Source organism: Sorghum bicolor, chromosome 3 (genome assembly GCF_000003195.3).
Source record: "Sorghum bicolor cultivar BTx623 chromosome 3, Sorghum_bicolor_NCBIv3, whole genome shotgun sequence".
Lineage (NCBI taxonomy): Eukaryota > Viridiplantae > Streptophyta > Magnoliopsida > Poales > Poaceae > Sorghum > Sorghum bicolor.
This window is the reverse complement of record NC_012872.2, coordinates 55988443-56005394: the sequence shown is the minus strand read 5'-3', so window position 1 is coordinate 56005394 and position 16952 is coordinate 55988443. Positions and strand designations below refer to the sequence as shown.

Sequence of the window (16952 nt, the reverse complement as noted above, 5' to 3'; positions counted from 1 at the left end):
CGCGCACTGCAGCAACTGCAGCAGTGGACAGCCAGCCAGTGCACGGAGATGGGGGAAGGAAGGACACGGCACATGCGTCGCGCTCGCAGCCTGCTGCTCGTGGACAGGAGGACGAGCGATTCTCACAGTTCGTGGTCCAGCTCTCCAAGCCCCCGCAAGTGCGGTGAACAGGGCCGGCGGCCTCCCTCTCCACGGAACGGAACTGCTTCGCTGGGCCCGTCGCCACCGCGGCCCTCTCGGTCTCAGGATGCCACCGGCCCACGATTGAGGCTGTCTGCCCAGGGTTAAAATAGTTCTGAGGCCTGCAATACGAACGAAGTCACTGCAATACGAACGAAGTGTGAATTTGTGTGTAGAAAATGCATATGATTGACTGATAGGCCGGTATGAGGAGGGGATGACTTTTTTTGTTTCTAGGCCTTGTTTAGTTTCCAAAAATTTTGTAAAATTTTTCAGATTACTCCTCACATCGAATCTTTAGACGTATGCATAAAGTATTAAATATATATGAAAATAAAAACTAATTGTACAGTTTGGTTGGAATTGACGAGACGAATCTTTTAAGCCTAGTTAGTCTATAATTGGACGATATTTATCAAATACAAACGAAAATGCTACTATTTTTATTTTGCAAAATTTTTTGAAGTAAACAAGGCCGAAGCGCTGAAGCCGGCAAGCCGCTGCATAAACGTGTACAGTCTGACGACTGCTGACTTGCGGTTGGGAATGGTCTTTGGCTCTTTGCAAAGCTGCAGCTTGCCGCCAAAGCATTGACTAAAAGCTGCGTGCGCGCTCGCGCCTCCATCTGGACCGCGCTGCAATCGTTGACTATACTCCGATCCCTTCCAGTGCCGGTGCCTCATCAAGCCGCCAAAGAACGTGTCGCGTCGCGTACTCGCGTCACGGCCACTGCACTACACCACAGCATCAAATTAAGGCCTTTTTTAGTTCACGAAAAAATTTAGTTTTGGCTATTGTAGCACTTTCGTTTGTATTTGACAAATATTGTACAATCAAGGACCAACTAGGCTCAAAAGATTCGTCTCGCAAATTACAGTCAAACTGTGTAATTAATTTTTTTTCGTCTATATTTAGTATTCCATACATGTGCCACAAAATTCGATGTGACGAAAAATCTTAAAAGGTTTTTGATTTTTTGGTGAAACTAAACAAGGGCCTTGTTTAGTTCTGAAAAGTGAAAAGTTTTCGGTACTGTAGCACTTTCGTTTGTTTGTGACAAATATTATCAAATTATAGACTAACTAGGATCAAAAGATTCGTCTTGTGATTTACAGCTAAATTGTGTAATTAGTTTTAGTTTTCATCTATGTTTCATTCATGTGCCACAAGATTCGATGTGACGGAAAATCTTGAAAAACTTTTACGGTGAACTAAACATGGCGAAGGCCTAAATAGAGTACGTCCTGCACACTGCACCGTGCGGCGCGCCTACCATTAGGCCGCTCGCCATCGACAGTCACACACACTGGACTTCCCTTGCCAAGTTTTAGAAGGCTCGCTCATGTCACCTGATTAGCACATTTAATTTGATTTGTTGCTTCGTGGGGAAACCAAACACATCGTACTCCATGACGCGGCTGGGGCTTGCCGCTGCCGACACATTGGGACGGAGGGCTCTGCTGCTGATGGAGTGGAGGCGAGCACTACTGTCGGAGACGCTGATCTGATGAGAGCAGAGCGGCAGACGAGTTGCATCCACGGATCCACCGGTGCCCGGGACAAGCATTGACTCCGTCCACGGACAACCGACCACGGGGAGGCGAGAGGACGGACAGGACAGCAGCAACCGCACCGGAGCTACCACCCGTCGGTCCGGCGCATTCTCTTGTCCTGTCCCCGTGTGACCGTCCCCTCCTACTCCTTTCGGCCGCGTCGTAGTAAAAGCTGCGTGCGTGCGTGCGTGCGCCTCCCGCCTCCGTCTCAATGCAGTCCATCTCCTCGGTGTACAAAGGCCTTGGCCTTGTTTATAGTTCCTAAAATATTTTGTAAAAATTTTCATATTTTTCGTCACATTAAATCTTGTGACAAGGCTCTTGTTTAGTTGTTTGGATAAAAAAAATTAAGTACTATAGTATTTTCATTTGTATTTAATATTATTATCTAATTATAAACTAATTATGTTTAAAAGATACGTATCGATAAACTGTAAAATTAGTTATTATTTTTATTTATATTTAATACTCTATGTATGTGCCATAAGATTCTATATGAAGAAGAATTTTGAAAAGTTTTTAAACAGTACAGGATTCTTATTTTCCTTATCACTTGTGATGGAGTGTAGTGAGAGATGAATGGGTGGGCGGTACAGACACGGTAACAACAGGGACGGCGAAAGCACTTCCACCAACCAAGCGCCCCTGAATGAAACAACAGGAGAGCACATGATCCAACCAGTGAGTTACATTTATATTTCATAGATAGATAGATACTTATACATAGTAAAAGAAAAAGGGCTATTACGTTTTTACCCTTATTTTAAAGTCTAATTATAATTTTATTCTCGTTTTTGTCACTATTACCCATTTGACATCGTTACCCATTCACGGAGTAGGGGTAAACTGAAGTATCATTTTCACAAAAGCAATGGTAAAATCACAATAGTGACAAAACGGGAATAAAATCATAATTAGACTTCAAAATAAGGGTGAGAACATAATAACCCTACAAGAAAATTATAAGGTTATTTTCGTCTTTCGTAAGGCTGTTTTCGTCTTTCAGACTACAAGTACATCAATATAAGGTCTTGTTTAAATCCAAAAAAGTTTTCTTGATTTTGACATTGTACCATTTTTATTTTTATTTGACAAACATTGTATAATTATCTAGTAACTAGGCTTAAAAGATTCGTTTTGCGATTTACAGACAAACTGTGCAATTAATTTTTGTTTTTATCTATATTTAATGCTCCAAGCATGTGCTGCAAGATTCGATGTAACGAAGAATTTTGAAAAGTTTTTGGTTTTTTATGAACTAAACAAGTCCTAAACAACAACCTTTCACCAATTCAGGAGGACCTGTGTGTGTGGTGCGCAACTAGTAGCTGGCTGTTGCCGGTTGGGACAAGTAGAAATTCAACAAAGTAGAGGCTGCTTTTACACGGCTCGTTTTCCTCCGTGTCTGATCTCGACCGATAGCTTCTTGTCCCGTTTTTTTTTGGTTGGAATCTATCTATCGTGTCCGTCCTTGCCCAAGTGAAAGACAGAGCCACGGTCCACGTCTCCGCCAAGCGCAAGCGCGTCGGAGGCAGGCCAGCAAACGGCAATCGGTGGCGCGGCGGATAAAGCATCCGCGCGACGTTCTCATCTCAGGGCACGGAACGCATCCGGTTGCAGTCCATCTTACGACGAAGGGGACACGGAAACGTTCGCGTCCACAGGACTCCATGCTCCATACGTCACGGTAGAAGCTTTCTGTTAACCGTCCGCCTCTGGACCGATGCCATGCCAGCCACAGAAACATCGGGTTGTCTAGAAGCACGGATCGCGATTGCGAACCTGCGATAGCACATGAAAAATAAAATGACGGTGTACCGTTTGCCAAGGCTTTTCCAACAGGTTTAGGAGCCGTTTTCTACCAAATATGATAAAATAAAAAATTCCACCAATAAAGTCTCTAAAAATATACTTTTATAGAGTTTTAGAGTGCGAAGGAGACAAAAAAAAATAGTGGCTTCTCCTAGCTTTACCTCATCCTACGTGGCGTTCTGTGAGAGCATATTTTAAGGAATAAGCTGTTTTGTCAAACGATTTACCAAAACGACTCTAGCTCCATCGATAGAGTTGTTCATTGAGCTGAAGCCCTAAAAAACAACTTCACTAGTGAAGTGGAGCCATACTAAAAAAAATATTTTACGAGGCCTTTTGAAATAGGCCTTCGAGGTGGGCAACATTTCCAACCGCCTAGGCGGTCATTTTTTATTAACCGAGGCAGTTATAAAAACCGCCTCGCAAAATCGATTAACCGAGGGGGCACACTATAAGGCTCGTCTCGAATAATACTAACCCATTTTAGAGCCCAAACAACCCATCTCAGCCCGATAGCACACTCAGTGTATATATACTCACTTAGGGCTTCACTCCCACACGTCCAAACTCTCATTGTGTCCTTCCCTTTTCCGACATACTGCGCAGACACAACATAGCCCCTCTCCATCACCAGCCCCTCCTCCTCTCTCACCGGCCCCTCCTCCCTCTCTCTCTCAACCACGCTGCTGCCCCTCTCACGGTGGCACAGCTCCAAATCAGCGGCGAGCGTGAGCCCCCTAGTCCCCAACGGTGGATCCGCACCCACCTCTTCCTCGGCGGAAAATCCGGCCTGCACCTCAACTCCGACGGCGGATTCGGCCACCACCTCTTCCTTGGCTTCATCTCATCTTACAGGCCCCATCATCCCTGGCACCGGATGCGTCCCTACGTCTTCCTCGGCGGTAGACCTAGCCTCCACCTCGACTCCGGCGGTGGATCCCGCCGCCACCTTGTCCTCAAACGAGGAGAGTTCCTCGAGCAATTCTTGCCACGAGATGATGGGCTAGAGAATAACCCTTTGCCCTTGCTAATCGAGGGAGATTCCTAACTCGCACCCAATCCGAGTTTCTTTCTCCATTGAAAACTTGATTGAGGAACCAACGTTTTGGAGACCCGCGTTCTACCAAACTAAACTAAGAGCGCCTCCTATTCCTAATCCTAAATAGAATGTAAGGACGTAGGGTCTAGTACGGTTTTTTTCACTAGTCAATTTAGTGTAAGTTCTATAGTTGATGTGATGCGGCTCGATTCATCATTGCTCTAACAGCGGAACCAGGCCCACCTTGTCCCCAGAGGCGGATCTGGCTGCCACCTCATCCCCGAACATGGATCTGCCCCCTACCTCATCACTGGCTACGAGGACAGCGAGGACGGCGGTAGCGGCAACGGTAGCGACAACGGCGGATTAGGCTTAGCGGGCCCATCGATGGGCTCAACGGGCTCGTCTATGGGCTTTTTCATTTTTTTATTTTTCTAAATTATTTACTATGGCGGGCAAATAAATGCCTCCGTTAATGCTTTATTAACCGTGACCTTATGCCGAGGTGGTTGCAAAAATTGCCACGGTAAATGCAAAAAGCCTGCCACGGTTAAGTTTTCTTGTAGTAGTGTATGAACCGACTAAAATAGGATACCAACGTTTTTTGTGTAAAAAAAATGCGACAAAAAAATCGACTCATCATAATACTAACAATATAAAATAATGTGTTAATTTAGTAATGTTTCTAGCTAGGATGATATGCACAGACACTTGTATTAAGGTTTCACATGTTGTTTGGCGTCTTAGTTTGCCTTTAAAATTTTGAGATCTTTTTTTGGTTTCATGGGAATTTCTTATTTAAGGTTTCATAGGATATTGTTCTAACCAAATATAACCTAGCAAAAAGGATTTGGAACGGGAACAAGTTTTGTGCCTTTTATTGCAGGGACAAAACAATTCACATATATTCTTTGACTGTGTTTATACTATAAATTCTTTTGGCATGCGATATACTATTTTAAGTTTGCGACCACCCAGTAAAGTTTCTAATTTTTCAATAGATGTGCAATGCTCTTTTGCTATCAGTGGGTGTTGCTGTTTTCTAAACAATATGACTTACAAGAAATAAAGTTATTTTTGGCAAATGCCAATCTAAAACATTTTTGCATGTTTTATTTAGGGAAGCACATTGGTTTTGGAATGCCGTGAAGAAAACAAAGAGCACATCAGTCATGTGTGCCGACCGCTAGAAGCGACAGATTTGTAATTCTTTGCTTTCTTTAGATGGCTTTTGATGTTAGGATTAAGTTCTAGTTGGATTCAGTTTCTGTTATGGCAAACATATATGTAATAATTGGTCTAATTTTCTTGCTTGTAAGGGATGAAGCCGAATTTTATACATTGTCTAAAAAAGAAGTCGCTTCGCTGAAATTTATCTTGTGCTACTGCTAGTGTTTATGTAGATTTGTTATGAGAGAAAAACAATGTTCATTTGTTGAAAAGTACTGAGTAGACCAACAATGTCTTTTTACGCCTTGTTTAGTTCGCAAAAGAAAAGTTTTTGGATACTGTAGCACATTTGTAACTATAGCGATTAATGTCCAATCACGAACTAATTAGGTTTAACACATTCATCTCGCAAAATACATACAAATTATATAATTAGTTATTTTTTAATCTATATTTAATTCTATATGTATGTGTCCAAACATTCGATATGATGGGCTGAACAGTCTTGGGATGGAAACCAAACAAGGCCCTAGTATTAGAGTGACAAAAGCCTAGCTGTCCTCTTATTCCTCATGTTTTTAGCCCCTCATTCTTCTAGCCTATGGTATGTTGGTAGTGCTCCTTCAACTCTATGTTTTTCGCCTTCGCCAAAAAAGAAAAAAAATCTATGGTTTTTGTGGAAGCTGATTTTCTAAGAGAAGTAATTCTCTAATAAAAGTGTTTTTTCTATGATTTTCTAGGATAAAATCGGTCTATGCATATCGTGACTATGTGTAGAGTGAATCATATAAGCTATTTTTTTCAGCTTTCAAATCTGAGTTCATTTCAGAGAATAGATTCAATATGAAAGTTGCTTTTGGGAGCTTTGCCAAACTTGCTATTTGAGCTGATTATCGGAGAAGCCATTAGGGGTTGAGCGTCTCATATGCTCCATACATTAAGGCCTTGTTTAGTTTCGAAAAGTTTTTGGATTTTGACATTATAGTACTTTCATTTGTATTTGATAATTATTATCCAACTATAAATTAAGTAGATTTAAAAGATTCGTCTCGTAAATTACAGATAAACTATACAATTAGTTTTTTATTTTCGTCTATATTTAATGTTCTATGTATGTACCGCAAGATTTAATGTAATGAAGAATCTTAAAAAGTTTTTGAATTTTAGGTGATCTAACAAGGCCTAAGGCCTTGTTTAGATGCGAAAATTTTTGGATTTTGATACGGTAGCACTTTCGTTTTTATTTGACAAACATTGTCCAATTATGGAGTAACTAGGTTTTAAAGATTCGTCTTATGATTTACAGACAAACTGTACAATTAATTTTTATTTTCATCTATATTTAATGTTCCATCTATGTGCCGAAAGATTCGATGTGACGGGAATCTTAAAAGTTTTTAGTTTTTTTTATGAACTAAACAAGGCCTAAGTATACTTGGGATGAAGGAAACCGCTGATATTGTTCAGACAGGCCCATAAATGCTTTTGTTCACTGAGACGCTGCCACCTATAAAATTCGGCGTTCTAGAAGTGACGAAAAACAGTGGTACAGCTACAAAAGGCCATGGTACTCATGTCACGTCGAACGGCTCACATGCGAGCTCCACTCGCATGCATATGGCGTCGCACATGTGCAGTCAGGTCTCTCGTGAGGCCGTGCCACAGGGCGTGTGGAGTGTGGTCCAATGAAACATGCTGGCTACACTACCCGCTTTAAATTGCAACACTATTTAGTTGAAGCAAAGATCTGGTTGAAAAAATGAGAAGGTTTAAACTGAGGCCTTGTTTAGGCCTTTTTTAGTTCACCCCGAAATCCAAAAAATTTCAAGATTTTCCGTCACATCAAATTTTGCGGCACATGCATGAAGCATTAAATATAGACGAAAACAAAAACTAATTACAAAGTTTGTATGTAAATCACGAGATAAATCTTTTGATCCTAGTTAGTTCATGATTGGACAATATTTGTCAAATAAAAACAAAAGTGCTACAGTAGCGAAATGCAAATTTTTTTCGGAACTAAACAAGGCCTTAGTTCTAAAATATTTTGCAAAATCGACACTGTAGCTTTTTCGTTTGTATTTGACAAATATTGTCCAATCATGGAGTAACTAGGCTCAAAAGATTCGTCTCGTCAATTCCGACCAAACTGTGCAATTAGTTTTTATTTTTGTCTATATTTAATACTTCATGCATGTGTCTAAAGATTTGATGTGACGGGAAATCTGAAAAATTTTACAAATTTTTTTGGAACTAAACAAGGCCTGAAGATGAATGCAGATACGTATACCATTTTATTAGATCGATTTCAGTCATTTTCTTATTGTAACATGGGAATTTTTACTATACTGATGTGAAACTGTGAGCAAGGGGCGTGGACATCTCAAGAATTGTACGATCTTTGTTTCTGTTTTTCTGTCAAGGGCAGATCTAGGGAGGTTTACCAGGGTCCGCCAACCCTGATGAAATTTCTAAATCCTTTATCAGATCTCAAAAAGAAAATCATATCATTAATTATTTATTGAAGTTGACACTCGTGATGTTTTCGGCTAGATTTGCCACCGCTGTCTGGCCTTAGCTAGATCCAGTACACGCATCATTCATACATACAGCTAATCACAATCTACTCCTGTATAAATCCAAATGTTCAGTCGCTTATACACAGTAGCTTGCTTACACACAATCTGTTGTGAAAAGCACTACACTATGCCTCCTTCAACGCCCAACCAACACATGCAAGCCCCAAATCCCTTTCATCGATAACCAATCGCACACCATATTCCCTCCTCCAAGCAACCCCCTATTTAATTCCGGTCCCCGTTGCGACGTTTACGTTAACAAAGTTCGGAGAATTGCAAGCTTTACCGAACTAATCACCGTACCACACTAATCACGTCCATGTCCATGTTCATACGATGGGCAAGTCGTTGATAAATAAATAAATAGTACTCATAGGGCCGTGTTTAGTTTTCGAAGTAAAAAATTTCACGATACTATAGCACATTCGTTTGTTTGTGGTAAGTATTGTCCAATCATAGACTAACTAGGCTCAAAAGACTCGTCTCGTAAATTTCGATAAAACTGTGTAATTAGTTTTTATTTTCGTCTATATTTAATACTCCATGCATGCGTCTAAAGATTTGATGTGCGGGAATCTTAAAAAATTTTGGGTTTTTAGGTGGAAGTAAACAAGGCCCTAGGTCTTGTTTAGTTCTAAAAATTTTTGCAAAAATTTCAGATTTCTCATTACATCGAAATTTTACGGCGTATGCATAGAGCATTAAATGTAGACAAAGATAATAACTAATTACACAGTTTGCCTGTAATTTGTGAGACAAATTTTTGAGACTAGTTAGTGTATGATTAAATAATATTTGTCAAATACAGACAAAATGACTATAGTATCTATTTTACAAATTTTTTTAAACTAAACAAAGCCTATTTTTTTAGTGTTCTTTTTTAAAACGGAGAAATAGAGAATGGGAGTCTCGGAGAAGAAGAAACCGAAGCCGCCACGCACGCCTGCTCCCCGCCAGGCGCCAGCTGTGAGGGCCCGTGGTGGGCCCACACCGGGCGCTCGCCTCCAGGTGGGCCCGCGTCTTTGACCCCTCGCGTCAGCGGCGCGGCTAGATCGTTCCAAAAGGGCGGACCACATCCCCACGTAACTCCGCGGCGCCCGGGGCCGGCCCCCCGGGAACTCAGATATCGCGAAAAGGTCCCTGGGGAGCCCGCGGCTATATAAAATGGTTCTTTCACTTGGCTCCCTCATCGTCTCGGTTACAACGCAGACACTGCCGCCGCTCGCAGACACTACTCTGCTCTCTCTCAATCTCCCTCTCTCATGGCGGACTCCTCGACCCGCGGGACGAAACCCTAATGGAGAACTGGCGGCGCCGCCACGTCCCCGCGCCGTAGCCTAGCAGCAGCGAGCTCCGTCTCAAGGTAAGAGGCGTTCCCGCATCCCCGCCTCTCTCTCCCGTACAAAACCGACAGATCTTACTCCATTCCCCACCGCCCCCTCGGGGCCCCCTCTGATCTGCTCGTTTACCGCTCTAACCCCTCTACGAATTTCGCTCCGCGTCGCGGAACTTCGTGCAGGATAACGCCAGTGCTTGCCGATCCGGTGGGGAAAAGTGGGAGCACGGAGCAGCCTCGCCTCGGCGGGGACGCGGCGCCCACCATGGGGAGCGATCTCAAGGAGATGAAGTACAGGCGGAGGATTGGGGTGGAGGAGCGGCCGCAATGCAGCGACCCGAGGGGCGGCGGCGCGGACTGGCCCGCGCTGCAGCAGGACCCCGTCGAGCTGCTGCGCAAGCTGGACGAGCTCAGGGACCAGATCACGCGCTCCTGCAACGTCGTCGGCCAGCCGCGGGAGCACCGCAGGGTCAGCCGACGTGCGGTCTCCATGCTCCCCGAGCAACTTGAGCCACCGCCTCTGCCGGCGTACCACCGCTCCCGCTATGGCGGGCGGTATGGGCACGGCTTGCCACCACCGAGCCCATACGCACCGCCACGCCCTGAACATGGGGAAAGGTATGTGCGGCAGTCTAGTGGGCACTACCGCCAGTACCCTGCGACTGGGAGGCAGTCGGAGAACGGTGGGATGGGGCCTGGGGGCTACCATCACTATGGGTGTGCCTGTCCACACTGTCTTCATGGGCAGAGGCCTTTGCAGCAAGAGGAGAACATCCCAATGGCGAGATACTTTGCCGGGCAGCATGAATCATACCGGTTCCAGAGGTCGCCATCAGTGTCATCCGATTATGATAGGAGGTCTGTGGCGTCATCACTTTACTCTCATCGGTCTGTATCAAAGAGGAGGGCAGAGTACTTCAGGAAAAAGGCAGAACATATCTGCCGTCCAGTGGATGGTGCTGCACCTTTCTCTGTATGCAGTTCATGTTATAAACTACTGCAGATGCCTATGGGAAAATGCATAGGGAGGAAGCAGAATCGGTTTCAATGTGGATCTTGTTGTCAGATAATTAGTTTGAAGCATGAAGAAGAAAATGGTATTCCCTTTGTGCCATCATCATCCTTATATGCTCCTGAAATGGAGCAATGCTCAAGTGACCAGATGAGGAGAGATTCTGCCCATCAACGCCATGAGGATTTCAATTCTATGTTCTACAATTCAATTGATCATAGCAACATGCAAAACAACATGGATTTCACCGATGATAATTCACTTTCTTCGACCATGAGTAATGACAGGATTGAAAAAGAGTGTGGTTCAACTAGAAGCATTCAGTCAAAAGCTGAGGGTCTCTCTTTCTCTCCAAGTAGGTCTGTAGACATTGGTAGCCCAAAGGATATATTGTGTGAGAGGGAGGCAGACTGCAAGGTGGAGCCTTCTGTAGATGGTCCACTTGGCCCACGATCTCCAGCTTTAGAGGACAAACTTGTTGACCCATTGTGTGCCCAAGAAAATGGTAACGATGAGGATGATCAAGGCATGCCTTACAGATCAGACCTAACTTGCAAAGGAGAGTATGATGTTAGTGATGAGTATGATGTGGGCATTAGTACAAGAAGCAAACAGGAGAGCAATGAAGATGACAAAGATGCCACTGAAGATGAAAGGTCATACAGAAGTTATGAACAGAAGAGCAAGAGCAAGGAAGATGACTGTTGCAATGTTGAGGATAGTAGCAAAACATACAGGCAGAATAGTGGAGAAGATGACGCTAGTAGTCTAGTAGATGGAAGTGAAAAGTATGAGTGTATGAATATTAAAGATGACGATAGCAGCCCCGGAGGTGAGGACACATGGAATAAATATGAGCCAAAGGTCAAAGGAGATGAAAATTGTGTTCTTGGAGCTGAGAGTATTCACAACAATTGTGATGAAAATAATAAAGATTTCATAGGAACTGGAAGCATAAGTTTGAGACATGAAGAGCTGAAAATCGAAGAAGATAACGGGAAATTGCAGCAGCCATTTATTGAGGATGCCAATTCCCAAGCAGGGAGTGGTTCATCAATTAATGAGCGGACAAATTCTGGGTTTTCTCGTGGTTCCTCAGAGACTGGGTTAGATGAAGACCAGTCCTCAACCGGTAAGAGTGGGGATTCATCATTTTTTGCTGGTTTCTTGAAGAAGGGTTTCAAGGACCTTTCTTTATTAAATAAGTCCATGGACAGTGTTAAGGTTTCAATTAATGGTCATCCAATCTCTGAAAGAGCCCTTAAGAAGGCAGAGAAGAAAGCTGGTCCTGTTGATCCAGGTTCATATTGGTAAGTGTTTTTGTAGTATTTTATTGATTTACAGTTTGCAATATTGGTTTTAGTGTGCATCACTTGAACTAGTTTATTCTATTCTGAAAGGCGTGGATTCATAGTTAGGAGAACCAAAAAACATCACCACATGTTTAGCCAAAATCTGATTTATTGACAGTGACAGAAAATCATGGTGAAGGACATGAGGAGATGTTATGGACATTTAGTTCTATATAAGACTGGCAGATCCTTTGGGATTCTTTCCCAAGTCAACTGTGCATGCTTTGTTTCTAGTAGTGTGTGGTGTGCCTGATCTTCATCTTGATTGTACTTTCTACAGCAATAAGCTCAGTTTTTAGCAATCAACTCATTTTTCATATTTGAATATTTGACATCTAGACAGGATTTTGCCTACCTGCTTGCTGCCAAAGAATCAAGCCCTGCTGAAAACTTCATTCTTATTTGGCGTTGCTAGTGCCCCCACTAAATGCCTACTTTCCTCCATGTTCCTAAAGGAAGTCGTTTTGAGGTTGTCTTAAGTCGAATATTTTAAATTTTGACTAACAAATAAATTCTTTTGGGTTAAGTTTGAAAATATGGAAGTGATATAAGTAGATTCATCTTGAAATGTAGTTTTATGGTAAGTATATACTTACTATATTTTATAATTTTTTATAGCAAAAAAGTAACAGTTAAAATTAATTTTGGAGATTGTGTCGATGTCCAAAATGACTTCCTTCAGGAACATGGAGGGAGTATAGCTCAATGCAATACATCATAGAACTTGCAAATTGCTCCCTCCCCTATTATTGATTGTGCCAAGTACATATGATCACTGCTTTTATCCAAGCATTCAAATGTTTGCTTGGATACAATCTCTACTCTGCCTGGTGCCATTGTCATTACCTCCTGCAATGTAATTATATAGTCAGAATTGCTTTGATCTGTTGACTGTTATCTTATTTTTTATCTAGCTGAAATTATATTTTCTAGTAGTCATGTAGTATTTCAAATATGTTCGTGTAGGTGTAGCTGTGTAAGCCTTCTGAACTTCTTACCTTTAGGTTGAATCAACAGTGACACAGTTCACTGAACTGTTGGATTGATTTTTACCTGTAGCTTTTTTAGCTTGGCTAGAGAATTATTTTGGCATGGATAATGATGCATTGGTCATATCAATCTGAAGCGTGCACTATTGAACCCTAATTATAAGTATTGTACCATTAGTTTTGTTAGTGTATTTTGGAATTCCTTTTGTTTGAGAAAATGCTAAATGTTGACATCTCTCTTCTGTTGATAACTTAGGTACGACTACCGTGCTGGTTTTTGGGGTGTCATGGGACGAGAGTGTATCGGCATTGTCCCTGTAAGCTGAGTTCTTTCTACATAAGGATGTTCTACTGCTCTTAGATTTTTTTCTTCTCATGAATACTCTTGTTGCTTTGCAGCCATTTATTAGAGAATTTAATTATCCGATGGCCAGAGATTGTGCCGGTGGGGATACTGGTGTTTTTGTCAATGGCAGAGAACTGCACCAGAGAGATTTAGATTTACTTGTAGGAAGAGGATTACCGCGGATATCTGGAAAGTCATATTCTATTGAGATGTCAGGAAATGTAATTGATGAAGCAACTGGGAAAAAACTACGCAGTCTTGGAAAACTTGCTCCCACGTAAGTTCACATTTTATGCATGCTATTTGAAAAATTATTTAATTTTGTCTTGCACTTTAACCTAGAGCTGTCAGATAGATCTAATATGACAAGCTCCCAGTCTTACCCTCCCATAAGCTTCCATGTTCAATCTCCATTTCAACGCCACTAGAAAAATGCTCCATTTAACCTACCCTTCAAGTCTTGAACCCCCCCTTAAAACAATTGGCTTTTGTGTATCTATTCCTAGTTATCTTATGAATTCTTTGCAGGTTAGAATTGTTGGACCAGAAAGGGCATGCTGATCCATATTTAAACCATGCACCCCCGAAACTGCTTTGGGGTTACTCATAAAACAAAACAACCAATTTCGAGCTATTCTTACAAATTACCAAACCCAGCACTACAAGTGAAAATATCAAATCTGAGATCATCAAGCGGATATGTCATTAGTTTTCTGAGGGCATGCATCTTACTATTTAACTTCCAGCGCATGCATGCTTTTATAGGTCTGACTGTTCCAATATGATAATCTACTTACAGTTATCTACTTGTTATTGAATAGGATTGAGAAGTTGAAGCGTGGTTTTGGCATGCACGTCCCTGAAGAGTTTAGATAACTGGTTCTAGTACAGGTCTTGGCTTTGCTAATAGTACACTCTTCAAAGATTACCATGGGGTGCAAACCTATGATTTCTGCGGATTGTGGTATTAAATCTCAGATTTCTCTGAATTGGACTGGAGCTCTACAAGCAATACTTAAGATCCTTGGTGTGAAGCGAAGGGTGGCACTCAAGAAGCCAAGATAATGTGGTCTAATGCCTTAACTACCAATAGTATCCCTCCTGCTAATTCCATTACTTTAATGGAAAGCACGTTTGCTAGTGACTCTAGTCTATCAGGCAGTTCTTAACTTCACTGCTCTGCCTGTACATGCTATTCCTCAAATGTGTTATCATTGTCGGTACATTGCCCCATCACAGGCAACATAAGTGTTGTTAGATGTATGAGCCATTGTCGGCTTGTAATATATTGGTAGAGATATGCTTCCCCTAACATTTTTTTATATGTATATATGTGCTCTTGATTCATGAAACTCTTGCCGATATGATTGGCTTTCGGCTCTCCTGAACCCTGTTCGAGTCTTATGTTGAAGGCTGAAACGCCCCTGGCCATCTACCATTCAACTGTATTCATCAGACCTGATGGGGTGCTGTTGTGAATCTGATGCCTACGGTTTTCAAAACCACAGGCATGGACGTGGAGTTGCGCAGGCACAGTATACACCAGAAAATCTGCTAACTATTCAACAGCTTTTTCTCTTATAAAAAATTCAGCGAACAGTACTTTTAACCATGACTTTTTAGAGTCAGATTGAATGTGTCCCTTGCATGAATAACTCATGAATGGGTCCCTTGCAGTTGCAGATACACGAAGAACCAGTGTATAAACAAGTGCCTGAGATTGAGAGCATCAAAGTCACAGGTGACTGACGTCTAGTTCCTGTTGACTCGGCGACAAGACAATTTATGCAAGTACACTGGTGTCTGGTGATAGTTGCTGCTGGTTTGGATGCTGGAGTTGGGAGCCATCTACTGTACTTGCACTGATTGAGCCGGGCTGATCTTTCTAAGGGCCTGTTTAGATCCTAAATTTTTACATCGTAAACTTTACATTCAAATAGGTGTTAGGTGTTTAGATGCTTTCCAAATTTTTTTTTGTCTGCAAGACACATGACACGGGTCCCTAAGCAAGTTTATACAGTTTTGGGGCTCCAAGATCCCAAATTCCAAATCTTTACAGCCAAGTTTTACAAGCCTCTGTTTAGATCAATTCTTCCAAAAAGTGCTCATTTCTCTAAAAGTTTTGGCTGTTTAGCTAAACAGGCCCTAACTCTCCTGATAAGCCTCTGTCCCCCACTGAGCTGTCATTCCTGTGAAGCAACCACCCCCACTGAGCTGTCATTCGTGTGAAGCAACCAGCATTGCTGCGTTGCAGCGCCTCGACAAGTCATACAAGAGCGGTTCTTACTGATCGGTAAAGTTTACTGTCTGTCACATCAAATATTTGAATATATATATGAAATATTAAATATAGATTATTTATGAAATTAAAAACACAGTTAGAGAGTAATTTGTAAGACGATTTTTTTTGAGTCTAATCAGTTTAGAATTGGACACTAATTTTCAAATAAAATAAAAATGCTATAGTACCTATTAAACTTTAACAACTTCAACCAAACACCTTTTTACATCTCCATGTTTAAAGAAGGTTATCGGCAGGATTAGGAAACATGGCATCGCCGTTTCTTCCACGGCTGCACTATCAGCAGCAAGCATGCAGCTAGTGCGGACAGACTCGAAAGCGTTAGCATTGCCGCCTCCGATAGGATAGGGTACACAGCGCTGCTAAAGTGCCAATCCTACCGAATCTACGGCCAGGGTCAAATCCAGTGGAAATACGCGCCCCATTGTCGCTTTGCAGGGATTCTTCTTGTCCTGTTCTGCTCATCTTTTGTCAGTTTCTTTACTAAAAACTATCGATCCACAAACTCATCTTTTGTCTATAAAACTATGGATCGCGAACAAAGTCGTGTCCACCGATGAATTCAGCAGCAGCATTCGCGGTGTGCAGTCTGAAGTAGTGTCACACTCCCATTCGCCAAAACACACACACGTGCCACACTCCGTAGGCGATTCAAGGACAAAACTAGTGTATCTTAGTACTCCGTGAGAGTTCTCAATTTCTCGTACAATCTCATACTCCATCCGTTCTAATTATAAATCGTTTTGATTTTTTATATATCTATTTTATTATATACCTATATATAATATTATGTCTAGATAAATAACAAAATAAATAAAAAAATAAAAATAACTTATTTAGAATAAAGGGAGTACATTGATAAGGTGATACAAAGGATCCCTATCATAAAAAAAAAATCCTTTATCAATTCAATATTATTGAAATTAGTTCACTCTTGTGTTACACCAAGCCAAAAAGCAGTATTATAACCACTTATTAGTCAATGGCTACAGAACTTAATTTTATTCTTGATTTTTTTAGGGAACAACAAGGGCGGCTCCTACTTAAATTCTTGACTTTTTTGTTCTTAACTCTTCTTATGTCTTTCATGTTTTTTTATTTATAATATATATGACCGGTAGAGGTAAATCTCTCCGGTGACGCCAATGCTCCCACAAAAAAATTTACAATAAATTTATTTTATTAACGAACATTAAAATAAATAAATTTCACTATCGTCTTTGATTCTCAATTAGGTCTCGGTAGTTTTCAAATTGCACATTCAACTCCCTAAACTTGTGCC

General features: G+C 41.7%; 1 protein-coding gene across 1 annotated transcript; it reads left to right on the top strand.

Moving 5' to 3' along the window:
- LOC8054399 lies at positions 9528 to 14750 on the top strand. The gene is made up of 5 exons (XM_021456937.1): positions 9528 to 9696; positions 9853 to 11991; positions 13279 to 13339; positions 13422 to 13645; positions 14190 to 14750. Exons 2-5 carry the CDS (start codon positions 9935 to 9937, stop codon positions 14242 to 14244), a joined length of 2397 nt encoding a protein of 798 aa, XP_021312612.1. The 5' UTR covers positions 9528 to 9696; positions 9853 to 9934; the 3' UTR covers positions 14245 to 14750.